This window comes from Chiloscyllium plagiosum, chromosome 18, assembly GCF_004010195.1.
Source record: "Chiloscyllium plagiosum isolate BGI_BamShark_2017 chromosome 18, ASM401019v2, whole genome shotgun sequence".
Lineage (NCBI taxonomy): Eukaryota > Metazoa > Chordata > Chondrichthyes > Orectolobiformes > Hemiscylliidae > Chiloscyllium > Chiloscyllium plagiosum.
In genome coordinates, this window is record NC_057727.1 from 28,150,030 (window position 1) to 28,177,459 (window position 27,430).

At 39.2% G+C, this 27,430-nt stretch overlaps 1 protein-coding gene across 3 annotated transcripts in view; it reads right to left on the minus strand.

The window, feature by feature from the left end:
* Window positions 1–27,430, minus strand: part of LOC122558995 (FYVE, RhoGEF and PH domain-containing protein 3-like) — a 222,232-nt gene that overhangs the window by 169,987 nt on the left and 24,815 nt on the right. Inside the window, exon 1 of one of the 3 annotated variants that reach the window (XM_043708043.1) lies at window positions 15,379–15,412. The exons of the other annotated variants lie outside the window; for them this stretch is intronic. Coding sequence (XP_043563978.1) covers window positions 15,379–15,397 — 19 coding nt within the window. The 5' untranslated portion in view covers window positions 15,398–15,412. Of the gene's footprint in view, window positions 1–15,378; window positions 15,413–27,430 lie in introns of those variants that run through there. 3 annotated transcript variants of the gene reach the window in all.

Genomic DNA, 27,430 nt, shown 5'->3' on the forward strand with positions numbered 1-27,430 from the left:
GAAAGAGGAAGGCATTCGATGAGGCGAAGAAGTGTTTAAGGGACTTAAATATTCAGTACTCCTTATGTTACCCAGCGACGCTATGCTTTAACCATGAAGGATCAGTGTATAACTTCGGATCGCCGGAAAAGGCTAAGGAATTTTTAGACTCTCTTAGACAAATTGTAAGAGATAATGGATGTTGGTTTGCCTTCCCCCAACTCCGGTTTATATCCCCCCCTTTATCTTTTTTTTAACCTTACTGTTTAATATTATCTTGGGGGGTGGGGAGAGTGATTTATTTATTTGTTCTCTACTTAACGATTTTCTCCCCCCTTATTATTTTTAAGGTTATTTTTAATTTTTATATATAAATAAGCCGGGGGGTCTAGTTAATGTTGGTGGGGGGAGGTGGTTACCTTATTCTATTTTACCTCTGTCTCTAGGAGCAGGGTTGTTTTCCCTTGTTATTTTGTATTAATATATTTAATTATTATTTGTTGAGGTTGTAATTTTATAGTTATGTTTATACATGGTATTAACATTACCAAATATATCCAGCTGTTGGTGTGGGTGGGGATAGGGTGCTCACTATTAACTCTAGCTTTGTAGTATATTTGAATTCTCCTCATCCTATTGAGGTGCGCCTGGGTCAAGGGCTGGGGCACTGGTTGGAAGAGGATACGATGGACCTTTGCAAAGGAAGTGACACCCTCTGGAAACAAGGGGGAAAATCTCCATTTAAATACGTTTTTTTTATTATTTAGAAATAGTTTTTTATTATACTGTTGTGAGTGTATTAGAGAGCCTTTATTTTTGTGAATTTTATATGCTCTATGCTCGGGATATTCTGGATAGGGTTTCCCCTCCCGAGGGGTCTCGGATTTGCCCGGACGATTATGGTTGATCAGTCAGTTAAGTGGTGCACCTGGAATGTCAAGGGGAGTAATTCGCCAGTCAAAAGGAAGAAAATATTATCAAATCTCAAGAAAGAAAGAGTTGATATAGCTCTCCTACAGGAGACACACCTGTAGGATAAAGAACACTTGAAATTACGACAGGGTGGAGTTGATCAGCCTTTCTTTCTTCTTTTAGCTCAAAAAGTAGAGGAGTTGTTATTCTTATTCGGAAGAATTTCCCTTTCAAAATCTGAAATCAGATAAAAGATGAATCTGGACGATATATTCTGATTAAAGCCCTTATAAACGGAGAGGAATTTGGGATTTTAAATTTGTACTGCCCCCCGGCACACCCCTTTAAATTTATAACGGAAGCCTTTTCAAAATTGATGGCTTTTGTGCCCGTCATTATAATTATAGGGGGAGACTTTAATTGTATTATGGATCCGGAAATAGACAGGATTCCCAAGAGTACTGCAGGAGTATCTCCCAGATCTAGACAATTGATGGATCTGAACAAAGAATTAGGATTAGTAGATGTATGGAGATGTCTTCATCCACAGGGTAGAGATTTTTCTTTCTACTCTAATCCACATAAATGTCAAACCAGAATTGATATGTTTTTTGCCCCCTCAATTTTTTTAAATTCCACATCATCCTGTAAAATAGGTAATATAGCAATTTCTGACCACCCTGCTGTATATATGGAAACTAAGGCGAAGAACAGTGGGACATCCCCTCGGCATTGGCGTATGGACCCCTTCCAAATGAAAGATAGTAAATTTGTAAAGTACTTCTCGCAAGAATTTAAAACTTTTTTAGAAATTAATTCAGGTACAGCTAGCAACACGTCAATGATGTGGGAGACCATCAAAGCTGACACGCGAGGCTTGATCATCTCCTACTCAGCGACCCAGAAGAAATTAAAAGGAGAACAACAGCGTTTGCTTGAAACCCGCTTAAAAGCGGCTGAAACAGCATACACTGATAGACCCTCTATTATTAAATTGCAAAGGATTACAGCTCTTAGGACAGCCCTAAATACTACACTTACTCAAACGGCTAAGAGGGAAATATTATTTGCAAAGCAAAGATTATATGAATATGGCGACAAACCGGGTAGATACTTAGCATTTCTTGCAAAGAAAAAAAAGGCCCCTCAGACTATTATGTCTATCAAGGAAAGTACGGGTATTTTGACTCATGATCACAAAAAGATTAATGCGACCTTTAGAGAATTCTATTCTGAGTTATATAAATCACAGGATTGTGAAGATAGGACGAAGAAGATGCAGTCATTTTTTAAAAATTTGACTTTTCCAGACCTAACTCCGGAACAAGTATCGGTCCTAAATGCTCCTCTTACACCCCAAGAAATAGTTGATGCAATTAGGCACCTTCAAAATGGTAACGCGCCGGGCCCAGATGGTTTTCAAGCTGAATTCTATAAAGAATTTACAGAAATACTGGTTGGTCCACTTATGGACACGTATAACTATGCATATAGTCAGGGCTGTCTCCCACCTTCGCTGAAAGAGGCAAATATCTCTCTTATCCTCAAAAAAGGAAAGGACCCAGAAGATTGCACATCATACAGACCAATATCCTTGCTAAATGTAGATTTTAAAATCCTCTCTAAAACGTTAGCACTGAGACTAGAAAGGATACTGCCACATATTATAAAGGAGGATCAGACGGGGTTTATTAAGGGCCGTAGATCATCCAATAATGTAAGAAGGGCTCTGAATATGATTCAAGCTTGTCATCAGGGAAAGATACCAGGAGTAGTGGTTTCATTAGACGCGGAAAAGGCATTTGATAGGGTCGAATGGTCATATTTGTTTTACACATTGGAGAGGTTTGGTGTTGGACAGGTGTTTACCAAATGGATCTCAACATTGTATAGTGATCCCAAAGCAGTTGTGGTTACCAATGGATTAGGCTCGGATAGCTTCAGTGTGGGTAGGGGCTGCCGTCAGGGATGTCCCCCCTCGCCATTGTTATTCACGCTAATAATTGAACCACTAGCAGAAGCTATACGAGCTGATCCTAACATAGTGGCCCCAAGGATTGGTACAGGTAAACATAAAATTACCCTTTATGCAGATGATGTTCTTCTATTCCTCAGTAACCCTTTGATGTCCATACCTCGCTTAATCCAAGTTATTAATACATTTAGTGCATTCTCAGGCTATAAAATTAATTTTTCAAAATCGGAGGCAATGCCAATGGGTGGCCTTGCTGTGATACCCCGCTTAGCGGACGGTTCCCTTCTTCCCTTTCACTGGTCCCTGGAGGGTTTCTTATGTTTAGGCATTTTTATTACTCCAGTATAAGGCTAATTTTGTGCATTTACTGGAAAGGATAAGGCAGGACCTCCAGCAATGGGGAGACCTGCCAATTTCCTGGCTGGGTAGAATAGCATTAATCAAAATGAATATCCTGCCCCGCCTCCTATATCCTATGAGAATGCTTCCAGTGATGCTGCCGAGGACGGCTTTATGTAAATTATACGGCTGGCTGAGTTCCTTTATCTGGAACCATAGGCGACCCCTCATTAAGCTGAAGAAGCTACAGCTTCCACAGGCAAGGGGTGGATTGGACTTCCCAGATTTTAGGAAATATCAATTAAGTTCCCTATTAAGTTATATAGCTGATTGGGTCTTGTCTGATCCACAATCAATCTGGTTGGACATCGAGGCTTCTCAAGTAAAATACCCACTTATTAACCTTTTATTCTCAGACAAGAGGAAAATCATTACAGATCACCGTAAAAACCCTATACTCTCGCCATTGTTATTTACACTAATAATTGAACCACTAGCAGAAGCTATACGAGCTGATCCTAATATAACGGCCGCGAGGATTGGTACAGGTAAACATAAAATTACCCTTTATGCAGATGATGTTCTTCTATTCCTCAGTAATCCTCTGATGTCCGTACCTCGCTTAATCCAAGTTATTAATACATTTAGCGCATTCTCAGGCTATAAAATTAAATTTCTCAAAATCGGAGGCTATGCCAATGGGTGGCCTTGCTATGATACCCCACTTACTGGACGGATCCCACTTTCTCTTTCGGTGGTCCCTGGAGGGTTTCTTATATTTAGGCATTTTTATTACCTCAGTATTTGGTCAGCTGCCTGACCTGCTGCGCTTCTCCAGCAACACATTTCCATATTTGGTCAGTTATACAAGGCTAACTTTGTGCATTTACTGGAAAGGATAAGGCAGGACCTCCAGCGATGGGGAGATTTTCCAATTTCCTGGTTAGGCAGAATAGCACTAATTAAAATTAATGTCCTGCCCTGTCTCCTATACCCAATGAGAATGCTTCCGGTGATGCTGCCGAGGCTGGCACTACGTAAATTATATGGCTGGTTGGGTTCCTTTATCTGGAATCATAGACGGCCCCTCATTAAGCTGAAGAAGCTACAGCTTCCACAGGTAAGGGAAGGATTGGATTTCCCAGATTTTAGGAAATATCAATTAAGTGCCCTATTAAGTTACATAGCTGATTGGGTCTTGTCTGACTCGCAATCAATCTGGCTGGACATCGAGGCTTCTCAAGTAAAATGCCCATTTATTAACCTTTTATTTTCAGACAAGAGGAAAATCATTATGGATCACTGTAAAGACCCTATAATACTAAACACAATTAAAGCTTGGAATATAATGCAGCAAAATGAGGGCAACTCACATAAAACATCCCATTATGCGCCGATAATGGGAGCATGGGGATTGCAACCGGGGTTTACAGATGCCACTTTTAAACCCTGGAGATCCAGGGGTATCTCATGTCTAGGGGACCTATTTAAAGATGGGGTCCTGATGTCTTTTGAACAGCTGCGTCAGAAATTCGGATTACCTAATGGAGACCTCTTTCGATACTTCCAAATTCGAGATTATATACAGAAGATGACTACGTTATTAGATAGTCTTTATAAATCAGATAGAGAATGTAGAGTACTACAACCAATGGGGGTATCCTCCATCAGTACTATTTATCATTTACAACATGATGAAATATCAGGAGATATGGACAATCTGCTTAAAACATGGAATCAGGATTTGGAACTAGAAATCTCTACAGAAACGTAGAATGACATTTGAGAAAACACCAGAAGAATCACCATCTGTAACAGAACTCAGGCTATCCAGCTGAAGATACTTCATAGGGCCCATATAGCACCGGATCGATTGGTAAAATTTAAGGCAGGAGCATTTCCAATGTGTCCCAAATGTAAAATAGAGGTGGGCACTCTTGTACATTATCTACGGATCTTATGACAGATCCATAGGCACTGGACTAAAGTAGCAAGTACCCTGACAGAGATTTTAGGAACGGAAATTAAAGTGGACCCTGTATCTTTCCTTTTGGGCTTTTCGAACTTACCCTCCCTGGATATGCACAGGAAGAGATTATTTTCTATTCTCTCTTTTTTGCAAGGAAAAATATTTTGGTAAACTGGGTGGCTGAGGGCCCCCCTGGACTTTCAAATTGGCACAGATTAATTATGGAATATATTCCTCTTGACTTCCTTACAAATATGGTGCACCAAAAGACCGAATTATTTCATAAAATATGGCAGCCCTTTTTGAGTTATATGAATACAGATATTTCAGCTATCCTAACAAGGCCTTTTATTTAATTGAGATTACGAACTTGGCTGGCCTGGGGCCCCTTGGGAGAGGAATCCCGTACGAATACGGGTTTTGTTACATTTGATGTTAACACATTCCGAGCATGTATCTCACTACCCAATTTCTGTGTCATCCGTTAGTTTTTTTTTCTTTCTCTTATTTGAATAATGTAAGAGACTTAATTATACACTCTGGTTAGTTGTAGGTTAGATTAGTAGTTAGTTGAGTTTTGTTTTTTTTGAGAGAAAGTGAGGGCTGCAGATGCTGGAGATCAGAGCTGAAAATGTATTGCTGGAAAAGTGCAGCAGGTCAGGCAGCATCCAAGGAACAGGAGAATCGACGTTTCGGGCATAAGCCCTTCTTCAGGAAGAAGGGCTTATGCCCGAAACGTCGATTCTCCTGTTCCTTGGATGCTGCCTGACCTGCTGCGCTTTTCCAGCAACACATTTTCAGTTTTGTTTTTTTCCCTCTGTATTTTTCTTTTGTTAAATTTTGGTTATTATTTATTTAAGATTTAATTGTATATCAATGTTTGTACTTGAGAGTTTTGTTTATTTTTGTAAACTTGTAAAAATGTTAAATTTCGAATAAAAATATCTAAATAAACAAATCAGGAAAGAAAGGGAATGAGAAGGAAGAAAGATCAAGAGGAAAAAAGGGCAGTATGAATGATTTAAATGTACAACCTGACCTTTCATTAAGTCTCCCTGAAAATTAGAAAACCTAAAGGAATCCAACTTTATGCCTCCGATATTTTCTCTTCCAGAAAGATACATTGAAAGCAATTAACACTCATTATGTTGTCACTTGTAGCAGTGTGACTTAATTTTGCAGCAAGTATAATGGGCAAATATGGCAGGTTTCTAAGCATAAAGAAAAAGCCGAGAGCAAGATGCATCCTTGGCAAAGCCAACAGAAGGGCAGCACAAGTCCAGTGCATCAACAATCTGGGAACGAGCGCTCAGCCTAAATTTGCTATGTCATTACACACAAATAATGGTGAGCAATATTATCCTTGCTGTTATTTTGACTGCATATTCCTGTCCATTCATCAAAGATGTTCTTGATATTCTGCAGTACCACTGATGAGAAACATTGTGATAAACACATCATACTGTCCAATTTGGTTTTGCTGCGTGTAGAAGGTGATTCAATTGTGAACCACAGTTGTAATTTACTTTAACCCTTCAAATTATTTATTTCATCAATAGACTACTGGCTAGTTTATTTCAAATCTGAATTATAATTCAATTTACAATTAAAATAATTTTGCACCAAAAGACAGCATACAAGTTAGTCAAATATTGCTAATATATAAGTGGAGCAAATATTTGACTTTCATTTTTTTTAAAAAAGGCATTGAAACTGGATTATTGGATACTGAAGCTTAAAAGTTTTGTAATTCTCCTGTCAGAAGAATTTTTTTAAAGTCTCCACTGACTGAAGATAATGCTTGGGAGGATTTTGTACATTTTCATCATTCAAAGCCATTTATTTATCGGTACCTGAAACTAACCCAAAGAAATTAATGCAGCAAAGCGAGCCCTACTCAATAGCCAGGATTTCCTCTACATGCTTAATCATCTTCATAAGCTCTAAAACACAGCACTAGGTACAAACTGTTCCTTTTGAAGTCTTCTGGAAGATCAAGGTCACAATAAATAAAATGAAGCAAGAATGAATTAATTTTTTAAATCATCTACATTTGCAGCTGTTGGCTCCAGTGGAAGTATGCATTACTTAAGCTGAGTAAGCTCATTTCACATATGATAACTTGAGGTTGTCAAAGGTCAGACACAATGCTAGCAGTACATCAAATGTAAAGCAATGTGTCAAAGGCTATTGAGGTTGCTGCCACTGTTGTTATGGTAACTCCATGCTGGAGTATGTATAGAGTATCAGAATAAATTCACCACAGAATACCCAAAAAACCAAGGCAATTCTTATGCTTAATTATATGATTATACTGCATTATACGCAGCAGTTCTTGTGAGGCGTATTGTTTTCATTTTTCAACGTTTGAAATGATTTTGCTTTGCAGGTATAAGGCTTTGTGTGTAATAAAAATCTCTTCACAAGATATCAAAGTGATCAAAGATATATGTTGAACCAGTACTTGCCTCCAGCAGAGAAAAGAAAAACCTCTGAAGCAATCCCTAACTAGCAATATATCAGACGACAAAATAAGAGACAAAACCTGCTTTACAAATTGATAGCTCTGCAGACATTCATAGACCATTGCACATTAAAATGTTGGAGGAAACGCAAATAAAATGGCATTCGTGAAGACACCATTTTAGAACTAAACCACAGACTGCAGACTCACACCCACCACTGAGGAAGAAGATTTGCTACAGGTTTAAGTGTGATACCAGCAACTCACCAGTTAAGTCCAGCCAGCCATCTGCTAGTATACATCCTGAGGCCCTTTCAGATCAGAATAACCCCCATCACAGAAATGGAAAAATCTGGAAGTCGGTAGCAAGCAGTTGATTAATCAAGCTGTAGATTCTCTATTAAAACATTTTGCAGGTAATGGGTCAGCGCCAGCGTTTGCCTGGCTTTCCTCTCTTAGGGCCTCCAAATAATACAATAGTCTAACCAATCCTTGTCCTGCTGCTTTCTTTCAGATCCATTCACAGCTGTGGGCATACATTGAATTCTTAACAATGCCTGCCTCCATGATGAAAAAGGAAAAGTAGTTTTCTGCCTACATAATGCCTTCCAACTGTTACCGTGGCAACAAATGACGGTTGCAACAGGGGGGGCTAGTGCAGACAAACAGAGATGTACTGTAAAAGGCAGGCAATCCTGCTTCATTCAAACATGAGCTAACAAATAATAAGTTTGCTTCCAAACAACACCTACATATCCCTTTCAAGAATATTCCTGTCAATAAGCTGACACTGCTCTATATACACTTTTCTAATTAAATACAAATAGTTCTGCTCATCTTGGCTCCAAGTTACAAGCTTTCTCAGGACGATCTGAAGGAAGTTAATTATCATGGCTTACATCAAGAGAAAATTCTCAAGAACTTAATCACCAGTTTAAAATTGATCATATTTGTAAAATTTACTGCCATCAATAAATATTTAAATAAACAGAAACAAAACAATGTACACTTCATATGGTTCAAATCTTCACCCATTCAAAAGAGTTGAAAATTACCAAGATATTCATTATGTCAATTTATGCCTATTAAGATACAAGCTGAAGTAATACCGCCAAAATGATCTTCCTATTTATAGTTGTGAAGTAACTGGACAGAGTTCTGAACTAATACACCACAATATTTAAGTAGTTAGAAATTCCTTGAATACATCAAATGCAATTTCATGGTTGACCTTACACAAGATTTGGCATAAAGTTGATAAGTATGAGAGGGAGAAAATGGAGTTAACCTTGATTTCCCAGTGGGATGAGTCTTATTCAATCCTCTGGAGTAAAAATAGAAAATAAATAAGTGGTCAAGTAAAATGAACTGTTGTGATGACTTCTAAATAGTCTTAACTAAATTTCCTCCCAATTCTGACATAATAAAGGGAAGGACATCGTGTAATTAAGATAAAATGACATATTAGGAATCCAGATCAATTTGATATGGGCATAAGCAAATTGTCAGCCAACATATTTTTCAAAAATGTAGAGATGTATCACGAGACATCATCAGGCTTATTGCACAGCGTTCTGGGAGTGCCAACTACAGATGATTCTATATAAATGCACAAACGCTTTTCAGCAATCAACTTATCAGAGGCAATGAATTTTTTCAGGAAAATGCTCAGAAAAAGTATGATGTCAGTAGCTGTATTTCATTACCAGATTTATCTTAGTTGTGCCAAAATAAGGCCAGTGACTTCACACAAGCATTCTGCAATAAATACGTAAAAACTTTCGAATAGTTGCATGTTTGAGAGCTAGCAGGTGACCAGAGTAAGAGTGAAAAAAAAGCAGGTAAAAATGGGTGTGTGCTGGGTGAACCATTTAAGATAGCAATCTGGCCAACAAGTACATAATGTTGGCAAACCAGCAGCAATAGGTTTGCTACAATTATCTTCCTTATTTTTTGAGCACATTTTTGTGAAAGTTTGTCAGTGATACTCCATGCAATTAGAAGAGAAAGCAAACATGCCCAGCTCATCCCCAAAACATGTTGAAAACACATTTCTAAAATTTTACTTTCCAAGTATTATCAAATTTCCTTTTACCATTTTAATTTAATTCAAGAAAACAAGTGGTCTACATAGGTATATTTGGGCCTAAGGAAATACGCACATTCATCAGGATGCATGTACTTCCAGGTCAAAGTGTGGACTGCAGATGCTGAGATTTAGAGTCGAGAATAAGGTGCTGGAAAAGCATCTGAGGAAGGGCTTTTGCCTGAAACGTCAATTTTCCTGCTTCTTTGATGCTGCCTGACCTGCTGTGCTTTTCCAGCACTTCACTCTCGACCCTGCATGATGTACTTTCAGACAGGTAGACTTTACCAATTTACCTGAGGATACCAAATGATTTATCATGCAACCTTTTAGCCTGACTGATTGCAATCTTGTTTACTCTTCCTGGTCAGATGAATAAATTATTACATTATTAATAATTTATTACATTATTAACCCAAACACATAATACAAACCAATTTGCAAGTTCAATAACTAACATTTCTTTTCAGTTTTAATTTCATTTTCAATTCACATTTATTCTATTGTGTTAAAATTGCTGAGATGTGCAATGGGTAACACTCAGGAATTCAAAAAGCAATTGATTGCTCTGTTTATTTGATAATCGAATTGGTTAGAAACTGAAAGTAAAGTTCTCTCTCAAACTAAACCATGAGCTAACTTTGCAATATTTTTACTCAGCGTTTTCATGCATGTAATTTTCATTGCAATAAAGAATGGATTAATGCCCTTACCAGTAAACATCTAAATTTGGGTAGGTAAATGTCTCAATGTGCTGTGGCACAGCATCAACATGCTTCCATTTACTGCTAGAACACTGGCTCTTACTCTAGAATTTAGCTTTCAACCTTTAGGAACACCTCCTTTTCAGTCTTCAATTGCAATCAGGAGATTCTGGTCACCTGTAAACATAACTCTCCACATCAGGCTCATTCTGATCTCAGATCCTACACGGCTGCAATGATGTTCAGGTTCAGCTCAAGAAACACCATCTGGTATTAATATAGACTCCAGAAATCTCTGGCCCATTTCTTTGAACAGCAGCTATTGGTCATGGTTTGGTTTCTCATTTGTGCTTTCTTTGGACTCACCTTTTGACCTCAATTCATTGTATTTCTATCATCGTTTCCCAACACCATTGTCACTTGAGTCATTTGGCTCTATCAACTTCCACCAAGCAGAGGTCTCCTAGCACAATGGTAGCATCCCTGTCTCAGAGTCAGAAGCTCTGGGTACAAGTGCCACACCGGAGGAAAACTGACTTTAATAAGATCAGAAGTAACTTGGTCAGAGTGGACTGGGAGTAGATACTTTCAGGTAACTCTGTCACAGTGAGATGCATTTCAGAACTTGTGTGTGTATCACTATGAATGCAATCAGATTTTGCTGCTTTTCTTTCTGAAGCAGGGAACACAGTAGAAGGTAGTAAGCCAGATCTATCATTTACATGTGAAAAATCAAGTTCTAAAGTTTTTAACTGAAAACCACAAGGTCAACTTTTAATGTTTGTAGGTTTGAAATCCACCCTCTCCCATCATCTCACTCTCTCAGAGTTGTTCAGTCAGAGATGTCTTCCACCAACATCACATCAAAAAAGTAGCCAAAATGTATTTGTATTATTGAATTTTCGCTGAAAATGATGTGAAGTCTTGGTCTCCTGTTGCAGTAGCGTATTGATTTGGAAATGTTTTTTCTTGTTTCAGGGTAAAGATTTGAACAGATCCAGAAGAAACTGAGAATACATTCTGGGGATTGCCATAGACATATTGTAAGTAAGCAAGCAAGCAAGCAAGACCTTGTTCCCTCTTACAGCAAGCAGTTTCCGTATTCACACATTTAAAGACGCAGGAGTTACTTAGTGGAATCTTCAAACACTGTCTTCTACAGTAGGGACCTCATGGGATTCCCATGCTCAACTCCCATTTACTGGAGTAACAACTGTATGACCAGATGAAGATCTGGGCCATTAAGTTTTAAATCTTTACACGTGACTTCAAATTCCTACATCTGCGCCCTTAAATCCTCTGGTTCTGGCTACCTAGTTACTTTCTTTCACCCTACTTCAATAGCAGCGACTTTCGTCATTTAGGCCCTCCTGTGTGGCCCTCATGTATCCTTTCAGGAAGGTTTTGGGAGGATCAGATAGAGACACCATTGGAAGAGGAATATTAATGCTCAACCCACTTCCATTATGAGTCGAAAAGAGTGGCGCTGGAAAAGCATAGCATGTCAGGCAGCATCCGAGGAGCAGGAGAGTCTATGTTTTGGCCATAAGCACTTCATAAGGAATTATGGTGGGGGTGGGGTGGTGAGGAGGAGGCTGAGAGATAAATGGGAAGGTTGGGTGGGCCTGGGGGAAAGTAGCTGGGAAGGTAATAGGTGTATGCAGATGGGGAGGTGATTGTGATAGGTCAGTGGGGAGGGTAAAGCAGGTAGGTAGGAAGGAAGATGGACAGGTAGGATAGGTCAAGAGGGCAGTGCCGAGTTAGAGGGTTGGATCTGGGCTGAGGTGGGGGAAGGGGAGCTTTGGAAACTAGTGAAGTCAATGTTGATGCCATGTGGTTGGAGGCTCCTAAGGCGGAAGATGAGGCGTTTTTCCTCCAGTTGTCACGTGGTTTGGATTTGGCGGTGGAGGCGGCCCAGGAACTGCATGTCCTTGGCGGAGTGGGAGTGGGAGTTGAAGTGGTTGGCAACAGGGTGGTAGCGTTGTTGGGTGCATGTGCCCCAAAGATGTTCCCTGAAATGTTCCGCGATTTGACGTCTTGTCTCCCAATGTAGAGTAGACCACATCAAGAGTAACAGACACAGTAGATGAGGTGGGTCGATATGCAGGAAAATTTCTGCTTAATGTGAAAAGATCCTTTGGGGCCTTGTACAGAGGTGAGGGGGGAGGTGTGGGCACAGGTTTTACACTTCTTACAGCAGCAAGGTAAGGTGCTGCTTGTGCAGGTTGGATTGGTGGGGGGATGTGGATTTAATGAGGAGTCATGGAGGGAATGGTTTCAGGGGAATGCAAATAGGGGTGGGAAGGGAAATAGATCTCTGGTGATAGTTTCCAAATCTCCTCTCTGCCCACCTCATCCCAGATCCAACCCTCTGACTTGACACTGCCCTCTTGACCTGTCCTTCTTCCTTCCCACCTATCCACTCCATCCTCCCCACCAGCCTCCCCACCTGCATTCACCTGTCACCTTCCCAGCTATCATACCCCCCAGCTCTACCCCACCCTCCTATTTATCTCTCAGACTCCTTCCCACACTCCCCATGCCCCACATTCCTGATGAAGGGCTTATGCCCAAAATGTTGACTTTCCTGCACCTCAGATGCTGCCTGACCTGCTGTGCTTTTCCAGCGCCACATGTTTTGACTCTAATCTCCAGCATCTGCAGTCCTCACTTTCTCTACTTCCATTATGAGAGACAGAGAGTCAAGGGGAGCATTAAATTGGTCAGGTGCAAAACCCAAATTCAGGTGGCTGTGAACAAGCCAACATAAGATTTAACAGCAGCAGATTTGTGGATATTTGAATAAACAACTCCAAAGAGTGTGGTCAATGATAATATCTTAATGCGACGACTCAGATGTTAAGAGCAATTTAAATTTCAACAATTGCAGGTTAGTTTTCAGAGATGGCCAGCAACTGATTAACCACTCAAGACTGAATGACCTGTACACTTTTTCCTTTCCTCCCTCCTTGACACTGACCAAAGTAATGATGAAACAGTAACATGATGTTTTCCTGAGGATCAACCTTTCCTGAGTGCTGTGATGTCATCTCACATGTACAATCCTTTATCCAAGACTTTGATCTGTATGATGAAGAGCAGAAACCCCAAGTACAGATCCCTGGGAGGACACCACTTCACAGGTTCTGCTAAGCCAATCAGATTTTCTTATCCCTACTTTGGCTTGTAATTCCCAAACAATTTTCAACCTATGTCACAAGGCTGCCTCCAATGTATTCTGCAGAAACCTTACAAAATCATTTCTGGAAGTCCATATAAATCATGTCCGGAGACTTCTTTATTCACCTGGATCAAATTATACTCAAAAACATTTAACTAGTTTAGTTAGAGAGTATTTAGTAATTTAAAAGACTGCCATTGCTTCATTTTCAACCACAGCATATTTGTTCAAGTCTAAATCTAATGGGTCCACATCCCACTTTGTGACTTCACAATAACTTTATAGAAAACAAAACATATCCTGCTAGGCTCAACTTTCCAGGTTTTGTTTAATATTTTACCTTTGAACTACTTACTATTCCCATTCTATCTATTTTACTTTTTATAGCTCTCCTAATTTGACTGGGATCCAACTTTTCTTCACATTTGAGTCAGCCTTTCTTTAAAGCTTGATACTATCTCTTATCTAATTTATGAACCGTGGTTGCTGAGTTGCATAAATGGAACTTCTGCCTTTTAAGGGAATGCACTGTGCTAAATTACTAATGTACTTATTTGAATACCTCCCACTACCTGTCTGTATGGTTCCCCATCAACAGTTCAGCCCAGTTTGCTGCTATCAATATCAGTTTCATCATTTCAAAAGTTTCCTTGCTTGAATGTAAAACCTTAATGCTACTTTCAAACTTAGAATCAAATTTGATTCTATTATGGTCACTGTTCAGAGGATCCTTGTTAACTCATTTTAGCTTATTACTGGCTGTTAGATCTAGCATGGCATGGTTATTTTTCAATTCTGAACATTCTATATTAGAAAACTGTCCCAAACACTCAAACAAGTTTGCTATCTTTATTACTTCAGCTTCTCCTGCTGTGTATGACAAGTAACTCAGCCCATTATAAAACGTTGGTGTCACTTTTCTCTATACATCACATCAAGAGATCACTCTTAACAGTTCTGTGCTCTTTTCTTTTAAATTCAGACTAGTGTTTTCACTGTCTTTTCATCCTTGATATCAACTTTACATTGTAGCAATGGTGTCTTCTATTGAAGCTCTACCATCTTTCCTGACAGGCAGAGGACCCTATAAACACACTTCCAGGTGACGCAAAGAGCAGAATGAAAGTGGATGTCACTTTCAAATGACAGGAAGCAGCTGTGTGTCTAAAGATGATGCTGCAGGATGTAAAATGTAATTATACTGCACTCTCCCACTCCCGTTGTGGCTTCCCAAAGTTGCTGCAGCATTCCCATCACTCTCAGGGAAAGTAAGAAGTTGGCTTGTAGTGCAGGCCTCTTCTCCGGGCCCAGCTCAGGCCTATCCTGTCCTCCCTTCACTTGCTGGGGCACTAACCTCCACCTCAGCTCCCTGGGTATCTCATCAGCAGTTCAGGCACATGGGACACAGTGACAGCGTTTTTGTGTTGAATGAAAGATTCTCCACATTATAGAATTGTGACTATTTTTAGAACATTCAAAAGACTAGTCTATACTAGTCTTTGTTTCTTTTTGGCACAAGAAAGGGAACAGGAGTTGTACTATCAATAATCAAGCTGCAAATGATAGGCTCGTAGACAAAATCCAGGTGTGCTTTTTAAGGTGCAGTTCTGAAAGTGGATGCATGAAAGTTAAAGAAGCCACTGAAGGCACCTATCTGCTACATTAACAGCCAAGAGAAACTACAAAACTATTCTTTCCAAAGTGTAGCAAGCAGACAATTATAAATCAATATTCAAGTTATCAGGGAAATGGCCCAAGAGTTTACTTACAGCAATGACGAATGGCCATTCCTCTTCATCTCTCAATCATATGAAATCCATAATTATGGCAAAGTAGGTAGAAAGTGGTCAAAAGTCAACTTTGCACAAGCTTGCTTTTTGTCTAAATCACAACACTGCAAGGACAACATAACCCAGCTTCTGTTTCACAAAATAGACGTGCATTGGTTTTGAGTTAAAGTACAAAGGTTGGCAGTTAAACTTAATCTCTGCAAGTGAGTCACAATTCAATTGCTTTTTTAGACCATAAAAGGAATGTTAAATACAAAGACACAATTTATGCCACACATCTCAATGACTATTATTATTCATTCCAGGCAAATAACTGACATGAGAAAAGATCATCTCATCAAATCTCAGCAATTAATAAAGGACAACAGCATTCAATTTAAATCAACACTTTAGAAGGACCTTGCCCTGTAGAGAAAATGGCCATTTCAGCACTAAATATACATTTTTAAAAACCTAGAAATGAATCAAAATAAAATTAAGCAACAACGTTAGCGAGTTATTTGGATATTACTATCTGTAATTCGATATTTTGAGAAGTAAAATTGGTTATTGGCATATCAAATTAAAGTAATAGAAACTAAAAAAAGACAGGAAACACAGCTTTAGTACTTACATTTTGTCAATTTAACAACTTATAAAAGCTTTAAAAATGTAATAGATAAAACTTTAAAATTGCTTGCAAAAGTTTCACTTGCAATAATGGGCTGTCCATTAAATCTAAAAAAAAATTGCTTTTTCTAAAAAAAAACAATTGTTTTAACCTATACAGTAGCATATGTACCCAAGTGGATTCTTTGGCTTTGTTTAACATCGTATTGTTTCCACCAGGATGAAGCAAAATGAACAAACTACAAATTTCTTCCACTTTTTCAGCAATAAATGACTAGCTTGTGTTTGAAGTAATTGCAGTGCTAACATAACTCTTGGTCATGATAAATTCTGTTACTTTTGTTACACCACATAGAAGTATACTTAAGGTTCCCATGCTCTGGTCAGACAAAATTTAGAACATTGTGAGCAATGTTTGGCCTCATACCAGGAAGGATGTGCTGGCCCTGGAGCAGACCCAGAGGAGGTTCATGAGAATGACTCCAGGAATGAAAGGCTTAACAACATATGAGGAACATTTGAGGACTCTGGGTCTATACGCGATCAAGTTTAGAAGGATGAGGGGGAATTTAATTGAAATTTACAGAATATTGAACGGCCTGGACAGAGTGGAAGCTGGGAAGATGTTTCCATTAGCAGGAGAGACTAGGACACAAGGGCACAGCCTTAGAGTAAAGGGAAGACCCTTTAGAATGGAGATGAGGAGAAACGTCTTCAGCCAGAGAAAATGACAAATCAACGGAATTCATTGTCACAGAAGGATGTGGAGGTCAGGTCATTGAGTATATTTAAGACAATGATTTATATGTCCTTGATTGTCAAGGGGATCAAGGGTTATAGAGAGACAGCGGGAGAATGGAGTTGAGAAACCTATCAGACATGATTGAAAAAGTAGAGAAAACATGATAGTTTGAATGGCCTAATTTCTGCTCCTGTGCCTTATGGTGAAACAGTGACAATGCTTTGAAAATACTGCATGCTATATTTCAGAATAGGTGGAGCTTCACTTAACATAGATTAATTCGTTCATATCCATTACTTTATTCAGAATCACTTCTAAACTTTTTCTCCTTTACGTTATTGTGTAATAGGTTAACCAAGTACTATATTATATTAACCACCATCTTTTTCACCACCATCACCACCACCCTTCAAGTTTCTGTCTTCACCAATTTAAACAAATCTCTGGTTTGACAGTTCTTCCAGAATATGTTAGTTTCAGATTTGGAACATCAGGAGGTTTTTGGCCCATGGATTGCTGACCTTCATCTTGATACTGTTCTGATGTTCCTCATTGGGTTCGTCTGAATAAGAGATGATGGTTGTGCAGTGAGACTAGTTCCTCTGTAGAACTGATGGCAATGAGCCACTTTGAAATGCATGGATCAATAATTTAACAAAGCTGTATAAAAGTCAGTATTTTTCTCAAAAAGGATTTAATTGTCTATACCACATGTTCTGCTTCTCTATTTGATTGTAGACAACTTCAGCAAGCTGGTTACCTGTTGAAATATGGAAGGGTCTGAAAGATTTGTGATCAAACAATGGTAATTATCAGAAAAGACAATACCATTCATGCAAAATCCTGCTAGTTGTGTCAGTGATGGACATACTTAATTTTTAAAAATTCGATCCACAGCAAAATCAGGTCAGTTCTCATCGTCTGCTGAGGGTAATAGTGAAGATCAGTGACTCTGTTCAAAAATATAACTAACGCAAGTTTCACTGTCAACCAGAAGGTCCTCAAGATCCTCATTACACTGATCACCCCCCCCCCCCCCCACCCCAAGCCCTAGCTCTACACTTGGGCATTACCAAGTGAATCCAGTATAATTTGCCATTTTCAGCTTCCCTGCACATATGCAGGGTTCTCATAGGTAAACCTCACACAGCAGAGGTGCAATCTCTATCCATGGAAGCATTCTTGAAATCTTTTTCCCATCTAATAGGGAGACCAATGGTTACGGTCCATCTCTATGAGAACTTTCAAGGCAAGGATACAATCGGAAAACCTCTTGTTACGTAGCAATATCAGAATGCCTTCTTCTTAACAACTGCACAGCATGTCTGTGGGCGGACAATGCCCTGGATATAAAACACCAGATTCTCCCTCTCATCTGGTTGCTCCTGAAGAGCACTGCTCCGTACCATGCCAGTGGTTGATATATCCACAGCCATAATAGCTGGAGGGGACAGTTTGCAGTGGGCTAGGCTATCCAACCTAAAACATGAATTCTGCTTTCTTTCCACAGATGCTGCTAGACCTGCTGTATTTTCCCAGCAATTTTTGTTCCTAATTTCCAGCATCCATAATTATTTGCAGTTTGAATTTTTTGGAGACATCACATGCCTCATTGAGAGGAGGCCCTGCAGTTTGTAGACATTTTCAGAAAGTAATGAATCTTCTGGACATGTTTTCCATTAGATTCCTATATATCAATGTCATTATTGTCACATGTAATCCCTTCTGAACCTTGCAATACACTGGACATCACATACATTGGAAGATTCCTGGGTTTGACGCAATTTCAAATGGCATGTGATGAAACAATATCTACCAGATGGAGTCATAGAAACAGTAAGTAGTTTTGATTGGTCACCTAACACCACCCAACAGAACCACCTCTGACATCAGGGTTGGTAGAAATTCTACTTTTAGGCATCTGATTAACACCTGATGTGGGTACTGATTTTTTTTGACCCATTAGGATTAGGTCAACAGTAACAATGTCTGAGCACCATTCAAATTGTTCTGGTGATCCAGAAAATAATGCCCATTTAAATCACTTCAAGTTGATGCAATAAGGGATGTGGAATTATCTTGGGTAAGGAAGGATGCAGAGTCATTTTGTCCTGAATTTGATATGGTTATCTGTATCAACTTTGCTTAATCCTGTGAAGAATTCACGATAACACAAAGAACTTTTTTTATTTTTGTACTAATGTAATTCTGCAATCTTTTTGAGAATATTGAAGCAAAACATGCTTTCTTGCTCAAGCCTGAGATTTGCTGATTTTGGGTTATATTTGCATTCCCTACTAGCTGACAGTTTATTTGTAATGTTGCTTGCAGCATCTCTTTAACCTTGGGAGATGTTCCACGCATCCTGTAGGTCCAGGTCTGTCTGCTATAATATGTGATTCAGCAGCCATGATGTATGGTCAGATAAGGCCCCTGCATTCAGCTTCAGTAAAAAAAAAGGTGGTTATTGACATAAATAAATTTAGAAAAACTGTGACAAATCTCCCACTTCACCCACAAAAGCCTCAGGTATCTCTCCCTGTGGATGTTCCTCTTCAAATGCGGATTCTTTCTTTGAATGAAGATGGGTGATTTGAATAGATGACTGTGTTTATAACTACTAGTACCTCCACTGTTATGGAACCACTTCTTACTTCTATATATCCTTTGGAAGTGACCTGTTTGATAGTAGATATAATGCAGTTTTGTCATAGATGGACACTGATTTTGCCTGTGAAGCTTGTTTCTTCCCCGACAGCACTGACAATAACTTAGTATGTAATATTTGCAGGGTAAATAAGCAAAGTCTTTTCCCTGGGATCAGGGAGTCCAAAACTAGAGGGCATAGGTTTAGGGTGGGAGGGGAAAGATATAAGAGAGACCTACAGGGCAACTTTTTCACACAGACCGTAGTACATGTATAGAATGAGTTGCCAGAGGAAGTGGCTGAGGCTGGTACAATTGCAACAGTTAAGAGGCATTTGGATGGGTATATGAATAGGAAGGGTTTGGAGGGATATGGGCCCGGTGCTGGCAGGTGGGACTAGATTGGGTTGGGATATCTGGTCGGCCTGGACAGGTTGGACCGAAGGGTCTGTTTCCATGCTGTACATCTCTATGACCTTCTTTGTTGTGTTGGCTGGTCATGTGTCTGTTCAGATTGTTTATACCTTATGAAAGTTCTGTCATTCTTTTCTGGTAATCAGTTCTTCTCATCTCAGGATTTGTCTGCAATATTTCCTCGTCTCAGTTTCCATAACGATTTAGAAAGTTTTCTCCAAAAGTTAAATCTTCCTTGGGCAATAAAAAAAACTATTAAAAAATAAATCACTTAAAAATTCTGTCAACCAATTTCTCAATTATGAATTCTGATTCAAAGCTCCATAGTTTAACACTCAAGTTTAAAGTAATCTGTAGAAATCATTAACAAAATGATTGGATTCACCTGGAAATTGAATTTTTCTGTTAAAACTTTCCCTTCAAGATTAGATTTGCTTTAAGTAATTGTCAAAACCTTAATAACAGTATATTTTACAGTTTTATTTGTTGATTTAGAGCATCGCCAGTTATGGACATCCTGAATGTAGCAGTGCCTTAACTTGTTCCACTTCTGGTTTTGGTATTCAATACACAAGCAATTCTATGTTTTACGCACTGTTTTCTCCAGGAGTTCCAACACGTGTTCTCTAAGCATCACCACTGTTCTTAAGTATTATGTCTTTTCCCATTCTTCCTTACTATGTTGATTAAGTTTATTACTCTGCAAGTATTTAAACATGTACAGTTTCAATATTGTTTTAAATTTGATGTTCTCTAAGCTTGCCTCCTGGAATACTGTTTAATCGTAAATTGCTGTAAAGATTTTACTGTCTTTGCAGTTTTTTCTTTATCTACTAGCGTTTGTTAATTCTGTAGTTGAACTGTAGTAAAATCTTTTCATAAACCTTTCAATTCCATTTACTAGCTGCGCTGTAGTTGTGATTGACCACTGGTTGGAAATCTTTTTTCTTAAGACACTTGTATTTTTAAAAAGTTGTTTAGAGGTTTAAAATTTTGCACTGTACCAACATGATTCAAATAAAGCTTTCAACATTCCAAGCTTGTAAATTCTGGTAAGTACTTTTTCTACAACATTAGTGTAACCTTCCTGGCTTTAAGAATTAAAATGGAGGATTCTGGTCATTTTTGATGTGTATTAGGATGTTTCTTGCCTTTTTGAGCTATAGGGTGTTTGTGCTCTTTTCCTTCTTGCAGGATCAATTCACACTTTCTCCCCAACTGCACCCCATCCAACAAATTGGCATGTTTGCACTCCTTCCACATCAAGACTTTGTAATAAAATTTATCTTGGATCTGAAACACCTTACTGGTCTTAAACTTCTTCTGCAATATACTTACGATGTTTAAACTAGCTGCTGATATTCTTCACTTCAATATAAAGTTATGGCTCAATATAAATTTTGCACGTGACGCCATTTACGAAAGCAGCAATAGTCAGTTTACCGATAAGTACTCCCATTTTCAGTTTTCAAACTTCCAACCTGGGCTTTGCATTATTCGGGTAAATTTTCTAACATCTCCCATGAAGCGTCTAACTCACTGTTGGAGCTCCAAAATCCGAATACATCTCAGCTGATTCCTGACTCAGGATTATTCCCTTATTCTGGATTAGTGGTGCTGGAAGAGCACAGCAATCTCGGATGCTGCCTGAATTGCTGTGCTCTTCCAGCACCACTAATCCAGAATCTGGTTTCCAGCATCTGCAGTCATTGTTTTTACCTTATTATTCCCTTATTGTCCAAGTGGGACTAAACAGTGAACCACTTTGGCTTTTTCTGTGCTTTTTCTCCCCCATAGGTCTGACTGTCTTTTTGCCTCAGAGTGCAGCTGCTAGTTGTTCCTGCTTTCATGAGCCTTTGCTGACTGATGTCTGTTTAAATACTTCAAGCTGACGGATTAGCTGTTCCCTTCTTAAAGGTGTATACTTTGAAATTAGAATTACTCTATTTTTCAGAATATTCTGTCTCATTTCCTTCAGATTCTTCACAGTTCTTTTCACTGCGGAATCAATGTTGTGCACTTTGCACAACATCCATCACTGCTGTCACCATGTTATAAATGAGCTCTTCCTTTGCTGTCACCAACCCTTCTGTAGCAGTAGTCTACATGGTGGTTAGTAAGTTGCAATGAAGCATGAATCACTGTAAAATCCGAACAAACAGGCTCTTATCTTTAGTCAGAAGATATTGTTTATTACATCTTATTAAGTCTACTCCGATTACATTGTGCAGATGGACAAGATGAGGAGCAGAAGACATGCCTCCCTCCAGCTACAACTGCCCAGATTGCACAATGCTTCAGCCAGGCTTTGTATTATAGATGACAGTCATAGAGTCATGCAGCACTGAAACAGACACTTTGGTCCAGTTTGTCCCCCAGCCGGGTTTCTTAAACTGAAATAGTCCCATTCACCAGTGTTTGGCCAATACCCCTCTACTTTCTTATTCATGTACCTGTCAAATGTGTTTTAAATATTGTAATTGTACTCTCCTCTACCACTTCCTCTGGCAGTTCAATCCACATATGAATCATCCTCTGTGAGAGGATCTTCAGGTCCCTTTTAAACATTTCCCTTCTCACCTTAAACCTATGCCCTCCAGTTTTGGACTCCCCTATCTGGGGAAAGGCCTTGGCTAATCACCTTACCTCTGCCCCTCATGATTTTATTTACCTCTGTAAGGTCACCTCTCGGCCTCCTACACTCCAGGGAAAATAGCTCAAGCCTATCCAACCCCTCCTTAGAACTCAAACCCTCCAGTCTCGGTAACATTGTTGTAAATTTGATCTGTGCCCTTTACCATTTAATAATATCCTTCCTATAGCAGGGCGGAACTTCAGTCCATCTCATATCAACCCCTTCACGTCCATATGTTCAACATGTATAACGTTATAATGATAACCCTGGAAGAATCATAAAACTTTGAAAAGGATGAAATACCACAAACAAAAAGGCTTTGGAACAATGAGTTTGCAATCCCACCTGATGCGACAACTGATGGTTGCAGTACATTATGACTGTTAATTACTAGCTCATCATGTTTGACTGAGGAGAATTTTAGAAGTTTTTTTGGGTCAGGCACTACTAAAACAATTAATGCTTAAGGCAGTATTCAAGTTACTTGAATCACTGCATAAGTGTAAAAAAATTGTAGTGCTTTTTGCACAGACAGCAAAGGGAGCGGTGTTTGTTATATTGATTCTTTCTTTTAAACCAGGAATTATATACCAGGAAGAGAGTTGACAAATCTGAACAGGAACACTTTATTGATGATTATCATACTTCCACAGCTGGTTAGAGACCAGTCCCAAATTCCCCACAAGCAGATCATACTATACAAAGTGCATCAGGGTGGCAGAACAGAGTGCACAATACACAGTGCGACAGCTGCAGTGAAGGTGCAGATGTTTGGAACTCTGGTTGATCCATTCTTAATTTTCAATCAGAGAGATAATACTTTTGCCTCACAAAAAAAGTTAAGGGATTTGGCTCAAAGGCAGGTATATGGAGGCGACAAGTCAGTCATAATCTCACAATGGCAAAACAGGCATGAGGGGCTGAATGGTCTACTTCTGTTCCCATGTCCCTGTGTTCTAAGCTCTCCACATATTCCTATGACTATTTGTTGGAGGACGACAGAAATCATTTTGAAGCCATTTGCCAGCAGAGTGAATTTCTGTTTTTCTTTTTATTCTGCAAAACTCCAACAGCAATAGCCATGATCTCACTGAACGGTGAAACAGATTGGAGCAGCTGAATGGCATACTCCTGTTCCTATGGCAAACTACAGAGTATGCCTGGCAGTGGAGAATTATTTAAGAGTGTCATTGTCAAACATAATACTAAGTATATGGAGAAGCAGATGCACCAACTTCTGATATATGTACATAAAAAACTTAAATAAAACTTTCTACTTGCAACATTTTCACAGAATTACTTTCTATTATAATTTAGACTTGATTCATTGGGAAAGGGGTCCTTCAACAAAAGTTCAAGGACCAAACTACCATCCTAGAACAATGCTGATGAGTAAAATTCCTGAAGAAATGTTCCTTGATAAAAATTGAAAGGAGTTTTAACCGTGTTGATAGGTTCCTTAGCTTCTGTCAGGAAACCACAACCCAATGTGTGACTTCAAGTTACGCATTGAGCCTTGCCTGTTAGATTCAAGTGCACAACTTATTACCATGGGTGGACAAAAATTCACACCAACAGAAATGTAAACTTTACTTTGTTAAAATTTTAACCTTTTCTGTCTGCATCACTCTCAAAAGTAAATAAACCATGTGACTTTTGGAGAGATTTTGAGATAAACCTGTTCTATTTGTTAAGCCAGCTAGAAGTAGCTACTGAAAAACTGCATTATTTTGGGGTTTTATGCTTCCCAGTTAATATACTGCTTATTTTATACCTCCATCTGCTTAGAATTGAGATGATTTTATACTCTATAACATTCAAACAACTGGATTTAAAAGTGTATTTTCTTCAAAATGTCAAAATTGAATGAAAAGTAATTACATTTGGACTTTTTTCCCTAAATCCACAGCATATTACAAACTAGAAATGCATCAAAATATTGTCTTAAACCTGTAATATTTAAATTATATTGCTTTCCATTCACGGTTTTTATTTATAAACATTTTCACCTAGTGCCCATTTTGAGGTTGAGACAGTGACACCTTCAGATATTAACAGGTAACTGCAATTGATTTCTTTGGATTTTTTTTTCTGACAAAATTGCTATCATTAATTCCTGAAAGGAATCAGCACTGCATCTCCTGCCTTTTTTGATCTTGCATGTACATTACAATCCCCACTCTCCTGTTCAAACAAAATCACAGTAAAGATGTCCAAGAAAGAGGTTCTGCTGAGGGAATATGAGCAGCTATGAAGAACCACAAAAGGTAATCATCTCCAAGTAACTACCTGAGCCACAACCAAAGTGTCTAGAGCAAATAAGTTCACAGAATAGAACAGAAGGCTTGCAGATTAAAGAACCAAGAACAGTCCAGCACAGGAATAGGCCCTTCAGCCCACCAAGACTGCACTGACACATGGTCCTTTCTAAACTAAAAACCTTTTCCCGACATGTGGTCCATATTCATCTATTCCCTGCCTATTCATATCGGTCAAGATTTCTCTTAAACATTGCTACTGCATCCCCCTCACAATCTCCTGTGACAGTGCATTTCATGTGTTTATCACCCTCGGTAAAAAAACTTACCCTCCTTTAACTTAAAGCTATGTCCCCTCATATTTGGCATTGTGAAAAAGACTCCAACTATCCATTCTATCCATGCCTTTTTCAATTTTGTAAACTTTATCAGATTGACCTTCAATGTTCAAGTGAAAACCCAAAGATGTGCAAGTCAGGTGAATTGGCCATGCTAAATTGCCCATGGTGTTAGGTGCATTAGTCAGTCAGAGGGGAATAGGTCTGGGTGGGTTACTCTTCGGAGGGTCAGTGTGGACTTGTTGGGCTGAAGGGCCTGGTTCCACACTGTAGGGAATCTCATCTAATCTAGTCTAATCTAATCTAATCTAAATGAAGTGCGTCCAATCTCTCCTCCAAACCAAACATCATCCTGGTAAACAGTTTCTGTGCCCTCTCCAAAGCCTTCATATCCTTCCGGAAGTGTGGCGACCAGAACTTTCCAAATGTGGAATAACTAAAATTATTAAAGCTAAAGAACTCCAAAAGATTGGTCAAGCTTTTCTTTTAATGAAAAAAGGTTGCCTCTACCAGATTACGTTGAATTTTTCAACATGTCTTGCTATAATAATTCTTTAATAGCTTCTAACATCTTCCCTATGGCAGCCTGTAGTTTCCTGTCTCCATTATATTCATCATCTTCCAATTTAAATAGGACCATTCCTCAATCAAGGGAGATTAGGAAATTAAACCAATCATCAACTATCTCACTCACCACTTGTTTCAATACCTTAAGATGAAGCCCTTCCATAAGGACCTGGGCACTCATCCACCTGCAGCAATTTACTCAGTTCCACTTTTCTGGTGTTTGCGATTTTCATGAGTTACACCTTCCTTATCATTTCCAGATTTATTGCTGCTCCTGCATTGTTATGCATCTTCTACAGCAAATATTGTCAACTCATCTGCCATTCCCTTCAGGTGCATCATTAATTCTCAATTCTTACTTTCTATGGGACAAAGGCTCACTTTGTTAATTCTTCTTTAAAATATTTTAGTAAACTTTCATATTTCAGATTCACTCTCTCCCTACTCTAAATTTTTCCTTTGTTTGAATTTTAAGGACCAAAATACTATCATATTATGGTCACTGCTAGTTAGGGGCACCTTCACTATGAGATCATTCATTAACCCTATCTAATTGCACAAGGCCAGATCTAATGGAGCCTACTCTCTGGTTAACCCCAGGACATAAGAGACTTTCCCAAATATGTTCTATTAATTCATCTAGGCTACATTTAGCTATCTGAGCTTTCCAGTCAACATGTAGATTAAAATCTACCACGATTTTCGCCATTCCTTTCTGACAAGCTCACTTTCTTTTTCCTTAGTAATTCATCACCCTTCTATGAGATTACTGTTAGGGCACTGCACAAATTCTCAAAGGCTCCTTAGACAGCAACTCCAAACTCTCAGTCACTACCACTGAGAAGGACAAGGGCAGCAGAACACCACCTCCTACAAATTCCCTTCCACGTCACTCACCATCCTTACTTGGAAAACAAAGCACCATTACTGAAGCGTCACAGAGTTAAAATCCTGGAGTTCAATCCTAATGCCATGGTGAGTCTACCTGCAGCGTATGGACTTCAGCAGTTCAAGGCGGCAGCTCACCACACCTTGTCAAGAGACAACTAGGAACATGCAATAAATGCTGGCCCATATCCCATGACATTCTCCTCTAAGCTGCACAGTTTACTGCCAAGAAGTTGCTAAAAACTTATCCATGGACAGCATTCCCAATGATGACACAATACTTGAGATATTAGTAATCTTCGAGGAGAAAGTGAGGATTGCAGATGCTGGAGATCAGAGCTGAAAATGTGTTGCTGGAAAAGCGCAGCAGGTCAGGCAGCATCCAAGGAACAGGAGAATCGATGTTTCGGGCATAAGCCCTTCTTCAGGAATGAGGAAAGTGTGTCCATGTGGTGTAAAATTCCAAGCAGTGGAATGTGGTGAAACGGTTAAAAATTATGTCCCAATACATGTGTGAATCTAACCGGAATGGAGGTGTTGCTTAGTCCCGTGTGAATCTTCTTATCTGTATGTAACCAGAATGGAATGTGTTTTTTAGCCTTGCTCTGCTGTTCACATGAATGTTTATATCTGGAAAAGAGTATATCAGCTGGGATTTGACTGAGACAAGGTGGGGGGAGGGGAAATGAGGAAACTGGAGAAATCGGAGTTCATCCCTTGTGGTTGGAGGGTTCCTAGGCGGAAGATGAGGCGCTCTTCCTCCAACAGTCGTGTTGCTATGGTCTGGCGATGGAGGAGTCCAAGGACCTGCATGTCCTTGGTGGAGTGGGAGGGGGAGTTGAAGTATTGAGCCATGGGGTGGTTGGATTGGTTGGTCCGGGTGTCGCAAAGGTGTTCTCTAAAACATTCCGCAAGTAGGCGGCCTGTCTCCTCA